This window comes from Corythoichthys intestinalis, chromosome 14 (genome assembly GCF_030265065.1).
Source record: "Corythoichthys intestinalis isolate RoL2023-P3 chromosome 14, ASM3026506v1, whole genome shotgun sequence".
NCBI lineage: Eukaryota > Metazoa > Chordata > Actinopteri > Syngnathiformes > Syngnathidae > Corythoichthys > Corythoichthys intestinalis.
The window spans coordinates 12,189,359-12,208,868 of NC_080408.1; the positions used below are offsets into that span (position 1 = coordinate 12,189,359).

General features: G+C 39.1%; 1 protein-coding gene across 1 annotated transcript in view; it reads left to right on the top strand.

The window, feature by feature from the left end:
• Positions 1-19,510, top strand: part of si:ch211-106h4.4 (MAM and LDL-receptor class A domain-containing protein 1) — a 132,606-nt gene that overhangs the window by 43,101 nt on the left and 69,995 nt on the right. The window contains exons 2-11 of the mRNA XM_057857085.1: positions 2,317-2,445; positions 3,664-3,786; positions 3,856-3,955; positions 5,663-5,828; positions 5,981-6,188; positions 13,228-13,353; positions 13,430-13,554; positions 18,433-18,670; positions 18,748-19,007; positions 19,154-19,244. Coding sequence (XP_057713068.1) covers positions 3,864-3,955; positions 5,663-5,828; positions 5,981-6,188; positions 13,228-13,353; positions 13,430-13,554; positions 18,433-18,670; positions 18,748-19,007; positions 19,154-19,244 — 1,306 coding nt within the window. The 5' untranslated portion in view covers positions 2,317-2,445; positions 3,664-3,786; positions 3,856-3,863. The remainder of the gene's footprint in view (positions 1-2,316; positions 2,446-3,663; positions 3,787-3,855; positions 3,956-5,662; positions 5,829-5,980; positions 6,189-13,227; positions 13,354-13,429; positions 13,555-18,432; positions 18,671-18,747; positions 19,008-19,153; positions 19,245-19,510) is intronic.

The window sequence follows — 19,510 nt, forward strand, 5'->3', positions numbered from 1 at the left end:
GCGTCTTTTTTTCATAATGAACAGTTTGATATTAAGATATTATAATCGGGTCCGATCACGTCATTTTCAAAGTATCGGAATCGGCAAAAAAATATCGGCCATGGCTTTTTTTAATATACTGTATTAGGGCTGTCAAACGATTAAAATTTTTAATCGAGTTAATTACAGTTTAAAAAATAATCGTAATTAATCGCAATTAATCGCAATTCAAACCATCTATAAAATATGCCATATTTTTCTGTGAATTATATATATTCTGTAAAATGTTGGAATGGAAAGATAAGACACAAGATGGATATATACATTCAACATACGGTGCTTAAGGACTGTAGTGGGCATTTCACTCCACTGTCATTTAAATCTGTCTATGCTGTCCTCACTCCGAAGCGTCTACTTTTTCCAAAGCTAGACAGCTAGTGAACGACGCCTTAATAATCAGACTTCTTCCTTTTTAATCTGATTTATTAATAAAATGGCCTCAAACCATTGTCCTCTTTAGACGTCGTAAAACTACAAAAAAAAGTACACAAGCATTGCATTAGCAACAACGTTAGCTTAGCACGCTATACAGGTTCACTAAACATAAACAAAAAGCGTCTCATACAAAAAAATAGAACATTTCGCTTACTAACATAATATGTACATTCTTTACAACAACCATACTTACGGACAAATCTTGTCCAAGGATCATATAAGCACAACATTACAACGTAGGCGTCAGCCCGAGACGTCATACAGCCATATTGAACTGGCAAGAAAACAATAAACCATGTCGCAAAGCGACCACAAGAGTTCGCTGTTAGACAGCACAAAAAGCCTTGCTATGAAACTTACCAAAAGGCAGAATACTGTCTGAGCAGGACATCTGCGTTAATTGCGTCAAATATTTTAACATGATTAATTAAAAAAATTAATTACCGTGCGTTAACGCGATCATTTTGACAGCCCCAATATATATATATATATATATATATATATATATATATATATATATAAATTGTTTTCTAATTGTATTTAACATTACAGACATAATGTTACACTCATCCAGAGTCTTTAGTTTAGGCTTAAGGTAGGGTAGTCAAATTTATCCCGATAACGGCGGTAATTAATTTTTTAAAAATTGTATCACGTTAAAATATTTAACACAATTAATGCATGCGCTGCACGACCCACTCACGCATTGTTGCGCTCAATCTGTAATGGCGCCGTTTTACCTGTTTAGAGAGATAAAAGGCAGCGTAAAATGAGTAGAGTGAATTTTGGCTGCCTTTGGAGCCTTTTTTTAATTGGCTAAAGCCTTAAAACCCCTCTCCCAACAATTAGAAATATCATGGGAAGCAATGTGGGGAAGCAAGGTAGCATTTGATCTTTTTCTTACACCTTATGTTATTTCCCAACGCAAAGAAGATATATCAATTGGTAGCACTACGCACAGTCATGATTCCACTTCCCATCATGCATTTGGGCATGGCTACAGTATCATTTACTGAAAGCTCAACAAATACACTAGATGGCAATATTTAGTCACAATTTACAAAGTCACAAGTCTTTCTATCCGTGGATCCCTCTCACAGAAAGAATGTTAATAATGTAAATGCCATCTTGAGGATTTATTGTCATAATAAACAAATACAGTACTTATGTACTGTATGTTGAATGTATATATTCGTCCGAGTTTTATTCATTTTTTTCTTAATGCATTGCCAAAATGTATATGATCGGGAAAAATTATCGGGAATGATTGGAATTGAATCGGGAGCAAAAAAAAAAGCAATCGGATCGGGAAATATTGGCATCGGCAGATACTCAAACTAAAACGATCGGATCGGGAGCAAAAAAACATGATCGGAACAACCCTAATTATAACATTACAATGTTTCGATTGACAAGAGAATTGGATGTTTTCCTGACTTTGACTAATGAATTACACTAACCACAAAAATAAGAGTCATGAAAAGGTCCCCACAGATGCCTACAATGCTCCATTATTTTTTTTCCCTACTGGAGTAGCAGGTAAAAACTTGCCAGATGTTTTTTGCTTCAAATTCAGTATTTACACACACGTACATTACCGCAAAACTGCATTTACGACTACATCACAATTTTATGTGTAACATAATTACGGAAACTGTTAATCCATTGCATTGTTGCAAACTGCCTTTATTGTCTCTATAAACAGAGCAAGTGTTTTTCTAGATTTCAGTGTTAGGGATGGTGTGCTTTATAAAGTTTCAAACATGTTAACAAATTTTGGGGAAATTTTTTTTAGCTCATTCTGTTTTGTGTCTTTGTTGTTTGAAAAAAAATCAATTATAGTCCATTTTATCATCACGTCATCCTGCCCTGAAGGATCCTTTAAATGTACTAATGGAGAATGTCTTCCCACTGAATCCGTATGCGATTTTAAGAGAGACTGCGAGGATGGCTCAGACGAATTCTTTTGTGGTAAGCTTGGCATCTTCATCACATTTAAACATAAGCAGATTTTAAGGGGGGCCACGCCTCCCCGGTGGCCGAAAAGTGTCATTGCATGAAATTGACTTTCCTATATATATATATAAAAGTATTAAAGCAATAAAACTGCAGCAATAATGAATGAAAGGAACAAAAAAATATATTTTTAGAAGGGGGCAAAATTATTTTTCGAACAGATCATGTGACTAGCACCTCAGACGGTCATTTGCTTTGCATATGATCCCCCCCCCCCCCCCCAAAAAAAATTTTTTAGGGGAGGGCAATTTTATTTTTCAAATTATTTTTTTTCTTTGATTGAAAATATATATTTTTTTGATTGAAGCAACTTTTTTGGGGGATTGAATGATTTAGACACAAATGTCCTCCCCATAATATGGCCCAAACACAAAAAGGATTGCTTCAATCAAAGAAAACTTTTTCAATGAAAAATGAAGTGTTCAAATGCAAATTGTTCAATCTCAAATATTTTTTCCCATTCAAAAACGTTTTCTATGCATGAAATTTTTCTTTTTTTGATCAAAGAGATTTTTTTGTTTTGAAAATATATAAATTTTTTAAAGCAAATTATTTTTTGATTGAATAATAAAGACAAAATCGTCCCAGCCAAAATGTGGACCAAACACATATCAACATAACTTCAATCAAAAAAGTTGCTCCAAAAAAAAAAAAAAAAAAAAAAAAAAAAAAAAAAAGCTTTCACATGCATTTTTTTGTTTCAAAATTATTTTTGCAAACACTTTTTAACTTTTTTTTTTTTTTTTTTTTTTTTTTTTGAAGCGACATTTTTGGATTGAAAATATATATTTTGATTGAAGCAACTATTTTTTAAATTGAATAATAAAAAAAAAAACAATACAAAAATACAATTTTTCACTGGGGTAACTACATTGGCACGACACCAGCGGGTGTACCATATTCAATGGATGACGATCTTGGCGTAAAGTATTGCCTATGCAGCCTGATTTAGAATTCCCCTCAAGAATGATGGTAAACAAAAAAAACGCTCATTGTCAACTTATTATTATAAATATTCTTTTAAGTTAATTTCATTGCTGACACTGCGTTTCGGGGTCATCAACATGTTGTGCCCCCCTTTCCTAAAAGTCAAACTCCGCCTATGCATTTAAAGTTCTCAATGTGGGAGGCCTGTATTTCAATTCAACTGTCTGTGAATTCCTCTCGTTAAAGGCACCTGTGAGTTTGAAGACCACTCGTGTGGTTGGAACAACACCACCAAGTACCAATGGACAAGGGAGTGGGCAAACATCACTACACTACCTGGAGTGGACCATACCTCAGGAAGCCCGTGGGGTAAAATGTGTTCCCATTATTCAGTCAGTGTGTTTTTTATAGAATTACTAACTTGTTTGTTTTCAACAGGGCATGTCATGTTTTTTGATGGCAAACAGTGTGGTTTTTCTACAAAGGCAGTTTTGGAATATTCCGTTGAGAAAAAGGGAGCTGTTGGGTGCCAGCTCAGGTACTGACAGTGTTGTCACGAATTACTTAAAGTAATTTAATTACAGATTACTGATTACACCTCAAAAAGTAATCTAGTTACTTTACTGATTTATTATCAAAGTAACTAAGTTACTTTAAAAGTAACTTATCAATTACTTTTGACCAAGTTTTCTCCTTTTGCTGCCTCAACATAAAAAATAACAAAAAATGTCATAGGTTGTAATAGTTTTTCACATGACATAAGGCTTAATCTTTGAGTTAGCGGGGGTTTAATTAGTCGACCAACCATTGACTCGCCCTAGCTTAGCCATTCCAGAGCCCTAAAACTAACAAATAACTGACAAACTGCACGAAATTTGTTTAAATAAAGTCCAACGACTAATTAAATCCCCGCTAACTCCAAGATTAAGCCTAATGTAAAAAAATTCTGACCTTCCCCTTTGAAATAAAGACCTAGCCGTTAAAATGTTGTCTATAAAAGCTGTAAAGCAATAAAACAACAAAAATTAATCAAATGAACAAAAATCCTACAACGTACAATTTTCATAATGAGTCAAAATCATTTTTCGAACAGATCATGTGACTAGCACCTTGGAGACTCTGCTTTGTTTAGCCAAAACTACACCAGAGGAAGCTAGATGGATATTTAGAATTTCTTTAAACCTAAGCTTTCAAACGCTACCAACAACAACTTAAACAGTTGATTGAACTCGAACAGTGTCAAGATGTGTAGTGTATAAGTATTGGCCAAAAGTTTGGAGACACCTCAAAGTTGGATACTTTGAAGAATGTAGAATACAAAACCTGTTTTCAGTTATTTCACTTTTTTTGCCATTCCACATGTTTGTTCATAGTTTTGATGTTTTCAGTGAGAATTTACAATAGCAGTGAAAATATATAAAACGCAAAAATTATGAAGTGTGTCCAAACTTTTGACTTTCGTTTCAGTCTTCAACATGCTTTTCCCCCCAGTCCCACAAATGTAAAACTCCGCCTATGATTACAAACTAACTATAAAATGTACGTAATTACACATACTATAAAGGCTGGTTGCAAACTGTAGAAGTGTTGGCTGTTTCGTTACCTGTCGGCTTTGTTTTGAGTTTTTTTCGCGACGCGTTGTGCTGTAATTCCAAGTGCTTCCTTGTTGAATTGGATGTCGAGTATATAGCGGTCGACAGTCTTTGAGCCAGCGCAGAGTTTGCAACGCACAGAGATATTTTTGTCATCTTTACTGGACGGATATGTAAAGTAATGGCTGTATCTCCAGTGAGCAAATGCAGCCATTTGTTGTATCTCTCCGGCTCCTTTACTGTTAGCATCCTGATAGGTAGCCAGGCTATGTGGGACAGTGGCAGACGGCGCGCACACAGCATGTTAATACACGTGACCCGTTTTTTTTCCCAATGAGAAAACGTGAGATGTGATGTCACTCCCAAACTCAAGAGCAGTATTTTCTATTCAAATGCTCTTCGTACGTGACTACAGTATTCTTCATTCTACATACAGCATGAGGCAACAACAAAATAATAACGCACAGGCACTGAGGAAACTAACTTTCATCAGATTACTGGCTTGGAAAAATGAATGCGTTAGATTGCTCGTTACTGACAGTAATCAGATCACAGTGTTACAGTGTTACTGACAACACTGGGTACTGACACGTCACAATGACAATTTTATGACTGATGATGGATGCCAGGTAATCATTTAAATATAATTTCAGATTCTCGTACCATATTCACGATGAAAAGTCTGACAAATCATCCTCACCCATTCACGTAACCATGGTTCGAGGGACTGCAACTTACGAACTGCTGAAGACAGAGACTGTGACGGATGGCTGGCAGGATGCCCAAACTGTCATTGGAAATCAACCAGGAGGGTACAAGGTACAGAAAATTGTTGATATCAGACGATATGAAAAAAAAACAATTGTAAATCCTTCTTTGGACTGATTGTCAAATCCTGCTTTTAACCTTTCTTTTGTCATAAAATTCATAAAGAGGCACCTTGTTCAAAGTAAAACATCTTATTTTAACAGCTCCAGTTTTCCTTCAGTTGTTATGAATCCACGGACGCAATGTTAGATGACGTCAAATTTGAGAAATGCGCAGAGGGAGACATCCCTGCTGTGTCGGAGCAGCTGTCCTGCAATTTTGAAGACGACACTTGTTCCTGGTACCATGACTACGAAGCCAGCATCCTGTGGCAACGGGTAAAAGGAGGATTCCCGCACCACGAGGGCAATGGTTTGTATGATAAGCTAGTAATGTATACTAGGGGTGTGGCAAAATATTGAAATGGTGATATATCCTGATACATTGTATCCCAAAAGGTTATCGATATGCTCCTGCAAGAATTGAGATATCGTTTTAAAAAGGCGTCAATGTCTAATAAGGAACCAACAAGTTGCTACCAATATCTTCCACCATAATAGTATCTCAGTTAACTCTAAGGCTACCTTGACGGTGCTCGACACCAAATTCATTTAGACTGGGAACATTCGGTCATTCGAAACCAGAGCATTCACAGTCATTCTGTCAGATTTTCAGGGCATTTATAGACCCCAATCACCAACTTCACACAATCATGTGATCACTGTATTGTGCCGCCATATGTCCGTCATTGTGTGTCGTATTGTCAATGATCGTAGTTTGTAAAGGTGGATTCACTTGCAAATTATGGAAGCCCCAGTGCTTTCAGACGCTGTAAACTCATTGGATGAGTTGCATAAAAGCTGTTATTTGGAAAAGCTTGGGTTGATCTAGTCGCCAGATCCATATTTGATGGCCAAACCGATGTTTCCTCCCGTCCGGTCCCATCCCATGCGTCAGAGCTCGTCCTGAGACCACAAAATTCCCAATCATACTCCAGTTTATGTCACGACACCGGCGCAAACATAAACCAACATTTGGTCAGCTGAGCGTCACCGTTGTCACGATTGTAAAATGAAATTTGATGGACAACGGTCCGGTGTGTGCCGAAAAAATAGCTGCCCCGCGTGAAATGTTCCCCCTGCCGGGAGCGCTTATTTATAACGCTTTACTGACGTGAAACCATCAAATGTTTTCATGGACGCATTACAGTAATGGATTTACGACTGTAAGATCAGTTTTAAATAATTAAATTACACAAAATATTAGAATAGTATTTTAGTAACAAATCGTGGACTGGGCCACATAACCATCTTTGAACAGAAATGTATTAGTTTACAGGTTTTCACGACCATATCCCAATGACAATCACACAGGTATGACATTTATTAGTTCAAGCAGAGTAAAATAATATATATTCACGCTACAAGAAAACTCGTTTCCGTGTGGGCGCTCCCGTCAGGGGGGACATTTCACGCAGGGCGGCTATTTTTCGGCACAACACCTGTTGTTGCGCTCACCTTCTTGCTGCGCGACCATGGCGACGAGCTTCGTAGTCTCCGTCTGATGGTGTCTGCGATCGTGTTGGCATCATATTGATGTTTTCGCCGCTGTCTAACGGCTGTCGACACAAACGCATCATGGACCGAGATAAACAAACCGTGCTGCTTTCGAGATTTGCCCTTTTAACAATGGGCACACAGCAACTACTAAAATGACCGTTTATCTTCTCTTTTACTGCAACCAACCGCCACACATCCCTTCACCATTTTGATTAATCAATGTTAACGATTGTCAGGAAAATTTCTGGGTTCGTTTACTAGGCGGTGATTCCTTAGACAAGCAGAAAAACACGCAGTAATAGGAGGAATGTACGTAGCGGTAATATGTAAACACGATGAGCTGACGGACAATATGGCGGCACCAGCCAGGGGGGCGGAGTTGTGACGTCACGTGATTGGTGTCTATAGGTCACTTGCTGTTCCTTTTAGGGCATTTCCCGGTCATTTCCTGTTGAGTTTGAGTCACTGCCTATTCATTTGGGTCAGGGGTCCACATCTGCCGGCCGTAGACCGGTATCGGTCCGTGGCGCATTTGCTACCGGGCCGCACAGAAATAATAATTTAATAACGACTGCATTCTTGCCGAATTAACCCTGTGCCCCTGCTTAACACACCAATATCCCTGTCTACTCTATATATAATACTACGGGATAGATTAGAATGTCGTCATAGAAATCCATTGATTGGACTGCTAGCAGTGCATCGTGTTTGTGTATATAATATATCTATGTGCGCTTGTCCTCGATAATAATGTATTACTAGGCCGCAGGCGCAGCACATTTGTTCCAGGAAATAATTAGCCGCCACACGAGCGAAGATGACTGGAAAACAGACGTCGTTGGCACCTGACGAGCCTACAGCCTCGAAGAACCACGAACTGCGAAGGAGTAGATTCATGACTTTTTTGTGAATAAACCGAGTGATTCGAGAATGTCTGTGCAATAGGAGGATCAACTTGTAGTGATTGCAAATGACGGCAACTAGAGTTGTCCGAAATTTCCGATTCTTAGATTATTCGCGATTCGGCCGTGGAAGATTCGAGAACGATTCACAAACATCCAAATTCCGATTATTGAAATATGTCAAGTAAAGCGGAAGTAAAACACACTCAGCGTGCCGCGCAGTCTTCGGGACGCAATGAGGAACGGAGCGAGAGTAGCTAAACATCATACTTGTCATTACCCGAGGGGTAATGCCAATGCTCAACTCACGGCTCTAGCTCAACTGATGCCGCGAGATTAAAAAACAAAACAAAAAAACATACCTGACTACTGCTGTCAGCTGCAACAAAGTACGTCCCCATAATGGTACGGTAGGTATCATATTTATATCGGACTAGATGCAAAATAGACGCGGTGGCGTTAGCAGCACATGTACAGAAAGCTAGATGCGGGTGATAGTAAACGGCCGCCATCTTAAAGCAGTAGACTTCCCTGCAAGGCTGTTGTAGCGAACCTTACCACCGAACCTTATTAACTTTTTATCTAAAATACTCCTAAATCGGTAAAATATTGACTTGAATCTATCTCTAAAATATTTTTAAAACTTTCACATGTCGAAAGTAGACAAAAGGGAAATTATGGAATAACGGGAGCAATTTTAACAACTTTAACGGTTGATTCACAACATTAAATCAATTAAATGTAGTTTAAAGCTGCTGATACAAAATGGGGATTTGAGTATATTATTTATTGTTTTTAAATGTTAACTTGATACTGAAATAGTCATTTATTTAAGCCTGCAAGGCTTTTTTGTTGTTGTTTTTACAGTTTTTGTAACTAATGTGCAAATCATTAAAAGCAGCCTATAGCGGGAGGGTGGGGGTTGTCATCAATAATTGATTTATAATCGAATCGTAGCCTGTGAATCGTTATCGTAATCGAATCGTTAGGTGCCCAAAGATTCCCACCTCTAACGGCGACCTTATTAAACGTACATTTGAGACAACAACTCTACCGAGGTTCTGGATTAAAGTCATTCCGGAATATCCTGACATCGCTACGAGAGCATTGAAAACCTTGCTAGAATTTCCAACATCGTATCTTTGTGAAGCGGGCTTCTTAATAAATGCTTAACGACAAGGCGAAGTCATTAATGGTGAGAGCGGTGTGCAGTTGTTTTGTGGAGCTAACATGGCAAGATGTATCAATTGAGAACTTTTCTACAAGTCCTTCCATGATCAAACGTAAGTTAATATTTCTTTCTTTCAAGAAAGTTTCTAGTGTTTACTTTGGAATCGCTGCATTTGCGCATTTTGCGGCTATGTTTAACGTTACGTGCATGCGCAGAACCGCATCGTTGCAATTTTTGATGGGTTGCAAAATTTGTCAGAACACCGGTCCATGAAAAAAAGACCCAAATAACAACGGTCCGTGTTGCAAAAAAGGTTGGGGACTAGGGTTGTTCCGATCATGTTTTTTTGGTCCCGATCGTTTTAGTTTGAGTATCTGCCGGTCCGATATTTCCTGATCCGATTGCTTTTTTTTGCTCCCGATTCAATTCCAATCATTCCCGATAATTTCTCCCAATCATATACATTTTGGCAATGCATTCAGAAAAAAATGAATAAAACTCGGACGAATATATACATTCAACATACAGTACATAAGTACTGCAGTGTTTCCCACCAATGAACGAGACTGTGGCGGCCCGCCACAGTCTCGTTTGCGCCCCCCCCCCACCCCCGGAAAAAAAAAAAAGATACTAATTAGATGCGTCAGTCAGCCGATTACACAGCTGTAGCCCACTCCACAGTAGGCCTACTACCCGCGCGAGCGAGAGCAGCATTTTAGAGTAGTATTTTATTTATTTATTTATTTAAGAGACGCAAGGGGAACGAGTAGGAAGAATGGGAGAACGAGCGAGATAGCGAGAGATAGCGGTCGCATGTCGTAGCAGCCCGCTGTTATTTTGTTATTGTTTTTCTTTACTATTGTTACCACAATCAAGTGGGTAAGCAAATACAGACTTCTCTCCTTCTTCCCCATATCCGGGGCATTACAGTAGTTTGGATCGGACTTTTCGGCGAAAGTGAGCGGTGGACGGCCGTCTTGGACGGAAAGCAAACTTTGATTGAACTGCGCGGAGAGGCGGGGCCCAAAATAAAGCCTTGCTCTATTTTCAGAGCGTTGGTCACAGTAAAGTATTTATTAGTTCAAGCAGAGTAAAATGATACATATTCACGGTACAAGAACGTCGTTTCCGTGTCCATCGATTGGTAAGAAAAGGCTGTTTGTACGAGTGACGTGTGGCTGCTCCCGACGGGGGGACATTTCGCGTGGAGTGGCTATTTTTCGGCACAACACCGACGCGCCAACTTCAGACAATTACGGCTGACGAAAGTTGGATAAATGCGCTCCTTGCTAATTTAATGGTACCTCGATGTGCGTTCGTGTGGAAATTTAGTTCACGGACAACGGGGAAAAAACTATTCACCTTCTCACCGAATCAAGAAAAACTCTTTACACGGCCATTAGAATTCCCCCAGTCCTGTAAATGGGTCAGTTGACAGAAGGCTGTTATTGTTGTGGTAATATAGTACTTATGAGGGTCAAATAAAAAGGAAAAAGGAGGGCTACGACGGCGGTCTGAAACCCGCGGCTCTTGGGCCGCATGCGGCTCTTTAGTGCTGCTTCGGAGCTTTTTTTTTTGTTTTGTTTTTTTTTAATGGAAAAAGATGGGGGAGGGAAATATATTTTTTGTTTTAATAGGATTTCTAGGAGGACAAACATGATACAAACAGTCTTTCAACTCATTAATATTGTAATGAAGTTAAACTTGTGGTGTCATCGTACAACAGAGTAGTCACGTGGTGCGCTATAGGATCCACTGCAGGGAAAATAAACATTTAATTATGAAGGCTAATTATGTATTTCTAGCCAACTTAAGTCATTTTTATAGTAGGCTAATATAGCTAGTATTGATAATTTTTTGCTGCTCCAGACATACTTTATCAGTTTGTTTGTTTTTTTTTTTGGGGGGGGGGGTCAAATATGGCTCTTTCAACAGTTTGGGTTGCCAACCCTGAGTCACTACGCGATGTAAGTCGTACTATTGCTACGAGAAAAAAAGTCGCATTATTACATAGGGTAACGTAGCTGTAATCAGCAACGCATTTTACATACATGTACCGTAGCTGAGAGCTATAACATTAGCCTAGCTAATGAAATATTTCAAATATATCTTTGTTATGGTTCTTCTTGGGGGGAAAAAAATAATGAAAAAAAAAAAAAAAATTCGCCGTGGCGCACGACATGGTGTGGCTGTCTGACTCCGATGCAGCCCACCACCACAGTTTCCAAAAATCCTATGGTCAGAGACCCTCCCACCACAGTCTCCTAAAATCCTGTGGGAAACACTGTACTGTATTTGTTTATTATGATAATAAATCCTCAAGATGGTATTTACATTATTAACATTCTTTCTGTGAGAGGGATCCACGGATAGAAAGACTTGTGACTTTGTATATTGTGACTAAATACTGCCATCTAGTGTATTTGAGCTTTCAATAATAATAATATTAATAATAATACATCAAACTTGTATAGCACTTTTTTGGACACTCAAAGACGCTTTACATAACATAACACATAAACAGAATTAAGAGGTGGGAAAAGCTAGTTTGAACAGGTGGGTTTTTAGGAGTGATTTGAAGTTTTGTAATGAGTCCGAGTTCCTGATGGGTTTTGGGAGTGAGTTCCAGAGTGAGTTTTTACTGTTTCAGTAAATGATACTGTAGCCATGCCCCAATGCATGATGGGAAGTGGAACCATGACTGTATGTAGTGCTACCAATTGATATATCTTCTCTGCGTTGGGAAATAACATAAGGTGTTCAGAAAAAGATCAATTGCTACCTTGCTTCCCCACATTGCTTCCCATGATATTTCTAATCGTAGGTAGAGGGATTGTGAGGCTTTAGCCAATTAAAACCAGGCTCCAAAGGCTGCCTAAATTCATTCTACTCATTTTACGCTGCCTTTTATCTCTCTATATAGGCAAAACGGTGCCATTACAGATTGAGCGCGACTATGCGTGAGTGGGTCGTGCAACGCATGCATTAATAGCGTTAAATATTTGAACGTGATACTTTTTTTTTTTTAATTAATTCCCGCCGTTATCGGGATAAATCTGATAACCCTACCTTAAGCCTAAACTAAAGACTCTGGATGAGTGTAACATATTATGTCTGTAATGTTAAATACAATTAGAAAACGATTTAATTAAAAAAAAAAAAAAATATATATATATATATATATATATATATATATATATATATATATATATATATATATATATATACTGTATATATTAAAAAAAGGCATGGCCGATATTTTTTTGCCGATTCTGATACTTTGAAAATGACGTAATCGGACCCGATCGATCGGGATACAAAATGAACAGGAAGTGACCCATAAAATACCCCAAAATCAACAGGAACTAAGTGAAAATCAACAGGTTTATGACCTCAAATGGCCCCAAATTACCTCATTGCCCGGCATTGGCTGCTACTGACGGCCATAGACGTTCAATCCGTTTGAAGTGGGAGGGATGACACCCTCCCAGTTCAAATGGATTGGACGTCTACTAGTGATAAACTCATTCCAATTCACAGCAGAAGCTTGTTTTTCTGTTTATTAGTTGTTTTTTTAGAATATCCTAAAATGATTTCCTGACCAATGCATCGATAATCGTTGTATCGCCATATCGTCAGATCATCGTTATCGTGAGCTTTGTATCGTAAACCGTATCGTATCGTGAGGTACCAAGAGGTTCCCACTCCTAATGTGTACTGTACTTTGCTCAAATTGCCACATATACATGAAACTACATGCTTATTCCTATAACCCACAGGCTATTATATGCTGGTATCCAGCAAACCTGGCCTTAACATCTCATCTTCTGCAAGACTGGTCGGCTTTGCTGTGGGCCGAGTCATTTGTGTGACTTTTCGCTACCATATTTTTGGCAACAGCATTGGTAGGGGCCAATTTTTTAAATGTTTACTGTAATTCTTATTTTTAAAAGTAAATGGGCTGCAATGATAATTCACCAGGTTCACTGAAGTTCATTGTGAAGCACCCTGGTGAGGCAGAGGACATTGTGTGGATTCGGAGTGGCACTCAGGGAAATAAGTGGAGATTTGCTGATCTCACCTTTTCCAGCGACAAACCAATACAGGTTCTTTCCTTACTACTCACACTCTAATCTAGACATGGTATACATGTTTAAAGGTATACTGTGGTGAAAAAGTCAAGTTTTCAAATCTGCAAAAAATTTCCATCATACCGTCCGATAAGGTATTAGCTATTTTTTATGTCCCAAAAATGTATGGAAAAATCCCTCGCTTGCAGCTGCAAGGTTGAACCCTCTCCCACCGGTTGTTGCTCAGTGTCAGTGAGTCAGCTGTGCTACACGATGGCTGGAGGAGGTGAAACTCCTGAACTTTTTTGCCCCATCGAAGAAAAAGAAATTCCTGGTATGGGAATACTTCGGCTACAGAAAAGTTACAGATGGCCGCGGCTTAGAGAAGGAGGGCCAACCAACATGTAAAACGTTTACGGAGGGTGGCTGCCGATGAGGCAATACCCCGATATGATTTATTTATTGATTCATTTAGACAAAATTAAATGTTAGTAAACACTGTCATGAACGTTTCCCACCAGCTACAAGAGTTAACTCCAGCGTGTTTAGTGTATCTGGGTGTGGTAATACATGTGGTGTTTTTTTTCTCTTTGGCAACTGTGTTGAGAAAGAAAGTGTGTGTATTAAGGGTGTAACGGTACATGTATTTGCATTGAACTGTTTCGGTACGTGGTCCTCGGTTCGGTACGGGGGCGTACCGAACGAGTTTCTGACGTAATGTAAAGTGCTGTCAAATTTAGCACGTTGACGGGCGGTAATTAATTTTTTGAATTAATCATATTAAAATATTTGACGCATTTAACGCTCATGCGTCCCATAATCCCACTGGACGGCTGCTAAGGGCGTAACATAAAACGTAACATAAAACGAGCCACGCACACAAGTTGCAAGTGGACACAAATTTATTCACACAAGTCGAACTCGCAATGAACAAAATATACAAAATGCAGAAGAAGCTGGCTTCAGCATAAGCCCAGGCCAAAACAACAAACAAAATGAAACTACACTTGAACCCCACCCGCTAAGTAAACCCTGATCGTAAAAAAACAAAACAAAAAACAATACAGCCACTACTCTGGCTTCTACACTAAACAAAACGGGTTGAACGAAAACGGCAGTTTACCTCTACTGCTGCGGTGCTCTTATTTACAGTGGTGAACAAAAACGATCCAATAACGAATGAACATAAAATACCTCACCGAAAAAGTGCGAGTGTAACAAAATAGCGATCAAATGCACAGGTGAATGAATGGCGAGCAAACAGCTGGCGAGGAGGTACGCGGCACGTATGCTGTCAAATGCGAAGTTGCGAACTCTGAGTGTTGATTGTAAAATGTGGGGGTCAGATGACTTTTGTTAACGCTGCCTTATTTGGTTAACAAGACTCAGGCACGATAGAACACACACGCGGGTATGCAAGCTCAAACTACGGCCTAATAGTATTACCCAGAGCCGTATTACCATGTATCGGATTAGCTGCAGTAAAGCAAGTGTCGTTATTGCCGCAAATGTAAACAAAGCGCTGCATAATGGATACATGTCAGACAGCAGCTAGTTCGGGTGGCCTGTCAGCGGCGGTGACGTCGTCTGCCCGTCCGGCGTCAATCAGAGTACGCCACGTTGGGAGGGGAGGCAGCCAGCTGGCGGATGCGGCGATCAGATGACTGAGTCTCAAAAAAGATAACAATTAAACGGCCAGGGCCGTCGCACCACTCAGAAGTGCAGTGAGCAGCGTGGGTAATGGTTAAATGTTAACATGGAAGAGGGTTGGCCCTCTGGGTGGGATTAAGATTATAGATTATAGATGGAACAACTCTTCACTTCAGTGTTGAAACTGTTCAATTTTGCACATCAGATATTTATTTTAAAGAAAAAGTCTTAGCCAAAGTTTTTTTTTTTTTTTTTTTTTTTTTTTAAATATCTACATTTCAGAATATTGCATTTTCTTTTTTTGAGCAGAATTCTAGCTTTGTGTAGGCTAATGTTCCTATTGTTGAAAGCACAAAAGTGGGTAATAAACAATTAGCACATTTATATTTTGCATTTTGTTTTCTTACTGTACGGAAAATAAACTGAACCGTGACCTCAAAACCGAGGTACGTACCGAACCGAGATTTTTCTGTACCGTTACACCCCTAGTGTGTATAATATAAACATGATATGAGTCATACACACGTGCTTTTTATGGAAAATAATTCAATCATTTTTGTTCTGATGGTAATAATGTTGAGCTGTGGCTGTGGGTTCAAGCTCGCCTCAAGGCCTGCATTTATTTGAATTTTAATTTAGAATATATACAGTATATTTTTTAGCTTAACATTATACTCAGGGGTGAAAGTGGGCCGGAACGGTCAGGAACGCAGTTCCGGTATAAGATTCATATAAGATGCTGTTCCGGTACATGGTGCTTTGATTCCAAAAATATGACGGCAAATGTAAAAAAAAAAAAAAGCTGCAAAACACATGCATTTCATCTCCAAGAAGAAAACAATCTACCAACATCAGATTTACATACACAAATGTTTACAACAAGCATAATAAAGTGCTTGTGTAGCGTAATCTGTTTCCACTGATATTTATTATTTTATTTTATTCCACGGACAGCATGGACCTTTCCCCATCTGCTGCAGTTATCAGAGTCCGACGATGATGAGTCACGCCAATGTGCGAATGAGAAGCAAAACGCCTGGACCAGAGGTTGCGCTAGACTTTTTCGTTGTCTGTCATTTTGACTGACAGGGTCATAAAAATCCGGTCATAATCTATTTTTACCCGTCACTTAAATTCTAAAATGATTATAATGACATTGTGGTGACCCTTTGTTTGGCATAATTCACCTTCTGTGCTTGTGTGTCCATTTGGCCGAGCGCGTTACCGGCTACGACACAGTCACGTGACAGAGACACTTAAGAGCCGCGCGCGTTCTGGCTTGAATAGAGAGTTCACAGAGAGCAGCAGAGCTACAGCGGCTGGTCACAGCAATTCGAGCTAACAAGAAGACTCTTAACATTGCATACCGCTTCAACATATTCAATAGTATTTAGTTTTCATTCATTTTAAATTAATATTCTGTCTGAACAAGCTTAACAGAGAATCCACACCGTGCTATCACACATCAAGCAGATGAATATGTAACTTTTTTTCCGCAGTGACAAAAACAGCTGACTGTGGCCCCAGTAGGTAGGCTACATATGGAACAATGAAATTAACAGTTCACTTGCTGTGGCCTGACCAGAGTCTTACACCTTCCTCCTGGTGCGCATGGACTTGAATTGCGTGCCCGCTTGTGCAGTCCCTGTTTTTTCACCTCTTTTATCAACACCATCATCGTTTTGGGGCTTTTTAAAGAAACTTCGGACACTCATTTAGTTGCCTTGACAATTTTCAGAGTAAGGCCAACGACGTCATGCATCAAGAGAGACAATAGCTAATTAATATGCTCACTCGCCACCCTGTGGTCTTGGGTATGAATTGCAACCTGTCAAAATGACAGATGGACTTCAGTTTTTTCCGTCACCGTTTTAAAAAATCGGTCAACGACGGAAAATATTCGGTTAACGCGACCCCTGGCCTGGACTCATTTATCCGTTCAATTGACTGACATACTGACATATGATCAGAAGAGATAGTTAGCTCTGATTGGTTCAAATGTGCATGTTTTCTGGAACAGCAAAAAAAAAAAAAAAAAAGTTGTTGAATTGATGCGGCAAAAAAAGGGCAATGCAACAGAAAATGGATCAAATCTTTAAGAGCAAGGAAAGAATTGAGGAGGCTTATTCATCATATTTAGTTTTATTTGCTCTGATTGGGAGGTTTAGAACATTTTAGTGTCAATGTGCACTTTGGACTTATATTTGTTCATTTATGTTAGGCTACTTTTTCATTTCCTTCTGCTTTAAAAAAAATCAATGCGTGATCTTCAAAATATATTCCATTTCACTCTGCATAATAAGTCATTTGTACTTATTTTTCTGAATGTATGTTACTTAGATCTTTATTATTAAAAAAAAAAAAGAAAGAAAGAAAGCAAAAGTAAATGTTTACATTAACTTCAATTTTAACATACATCCTATGTTATCAATTAGTTAAAATTGAGATTTGCCATTTTAGTATGTGAGGAAATGAGGAAAAATAAAAATTAGGAGATGGATGTTGGGGTTATTGCTGTTTTTGTTACCTTTTATTTTGCAAATCATTGAAAAAAATACAATTTTGAATGAAATCAGTTTTTGTATGTGTTATAGAAATAACTGTGCCAAAACAGTTTTCTTTGCATTTCAGTAGTTTTAGAGGGTTTGCCCCCCCCCCCAAAATGAAAATAAATAATTTAAAAAATCAATAAATAATTAATTACAATTTCTGGCTCCTTGGTGAACTTCACGTTGGGGAGTTCCGCCAAGAAATTCTACCCACTTTCACCCCTGGTTATACTTATGTTCCAATTTGCTGTTTTCAAAATAAAAATCCTGTTCAATAGAAAAAAGAAAAAAAAAATTTAAACCCAGCTATCTCATCGCAACACATTTTAGAGCTGCAATTGCAATACCGTGAAACCATGAGATTTTGGCTTAAGGTTACGATACCGTCAGAATATCATACTGGCACATGCCTAAATCAGTCGTGACAATAGGCCAAATTTATGTCAAATAAAATGGTGCATGAGATTGAGCCTTGGGGTGCACCAGAATAATAACACGTAAAGCATTTACTTGATGATTATTATTGCCGCTGTTCATGTTCATATATGAATACAGTGGACCCCGCTATTTGCGAGGGTTAGCAAAAGTAACAAAAATTGAAAACTATTTTAATGTTTCCTTCTTTATTCTAATTGTGTATTTTTCTGTGAGCGCTAGTATTTGTCCATCCAACTTGTACTATTCGCTGATAACGTTTTATTTTGGGGTTCTCCAGTTCATCATTGAAGCCGTGGTGGGTGGTGAGCATGGCACCATCTCCATAGATGACATCATTGTGTCAAGTAGGGAAAATGGTTCTTGTCCACCTGAGCGCGAGTGCACCTTCCAAGGCTCGCTCTGCGGTCTGCAGCACAATGCCTCATCGGACTTCAGCTGGAGTCGAATTAATGGGGCATCCCAGCCTGCCAATTCTTCGGGCCCCCGCACTGACCATACACTGGAGACCGAGCATGGTTAGAAACCTGTCACTACATGTGTCTTGATAATGTACTCAACAGTAAAAGCACTAACACCTCCATCACTTGTGCAGGCTTTTATCTAAGTGCTCAGTTATGGCGACATCCAACGGGCTACAAAGGCCAAATATTGACTGCAGTGATGGAGTCCACCCCTTCTCACGGTGAATGTTTAATGTTCTGGTACTACATGGAGGGAATTGCTGTAGGCCAGCTCAACGTTTACCTTCTGGTCGCTGACGCCTCTACCAAGCTGTGGAGCAGAAGCGGAGATCAGGGAAGTCGCTGGAGGCATGGACGAGTGCCGCTCCTCAGCCTCGATACTCCTTATCAGGTAGAAGGTCATTTGAGATAATCCTTCATGATGTGTGCATCTAAAAAATGCAGTAAAACTCAACAAGGAGTCCTATCGCATCAAGATTTCTGTCCGTCTAGCTCCACCCTATATAATGTTGCCAAACATGTTTTTCACCTCAACAGGTAATATTTGAAGCTGTGGCAGGCAATGGGCCAAGGAGAGATATTGCCATCGATGACATGACTATTCAAAATGGGGCGTGTCCTCCAGAAGGTTAGCCATGACATGCAAATAATTATTTTAGATAATCACAAATGTAATGGTACCAAGTCTTGATAGTGACGCCTACGAACTAACCAATTGCAGCACCATCACATTATTTATTTTGACTAGTTTTTATTTGATCCGTGTGCTTCATTATGCTCCATGCAGGATTCGGCTAATATGTGAGTGATATTTTAAAAAGTTGTGTAATTCGAATAAGTATACGGAAAACACTCAGGTGACATGAAGTTCCGCTCTGAGACCCCCAATTTGAC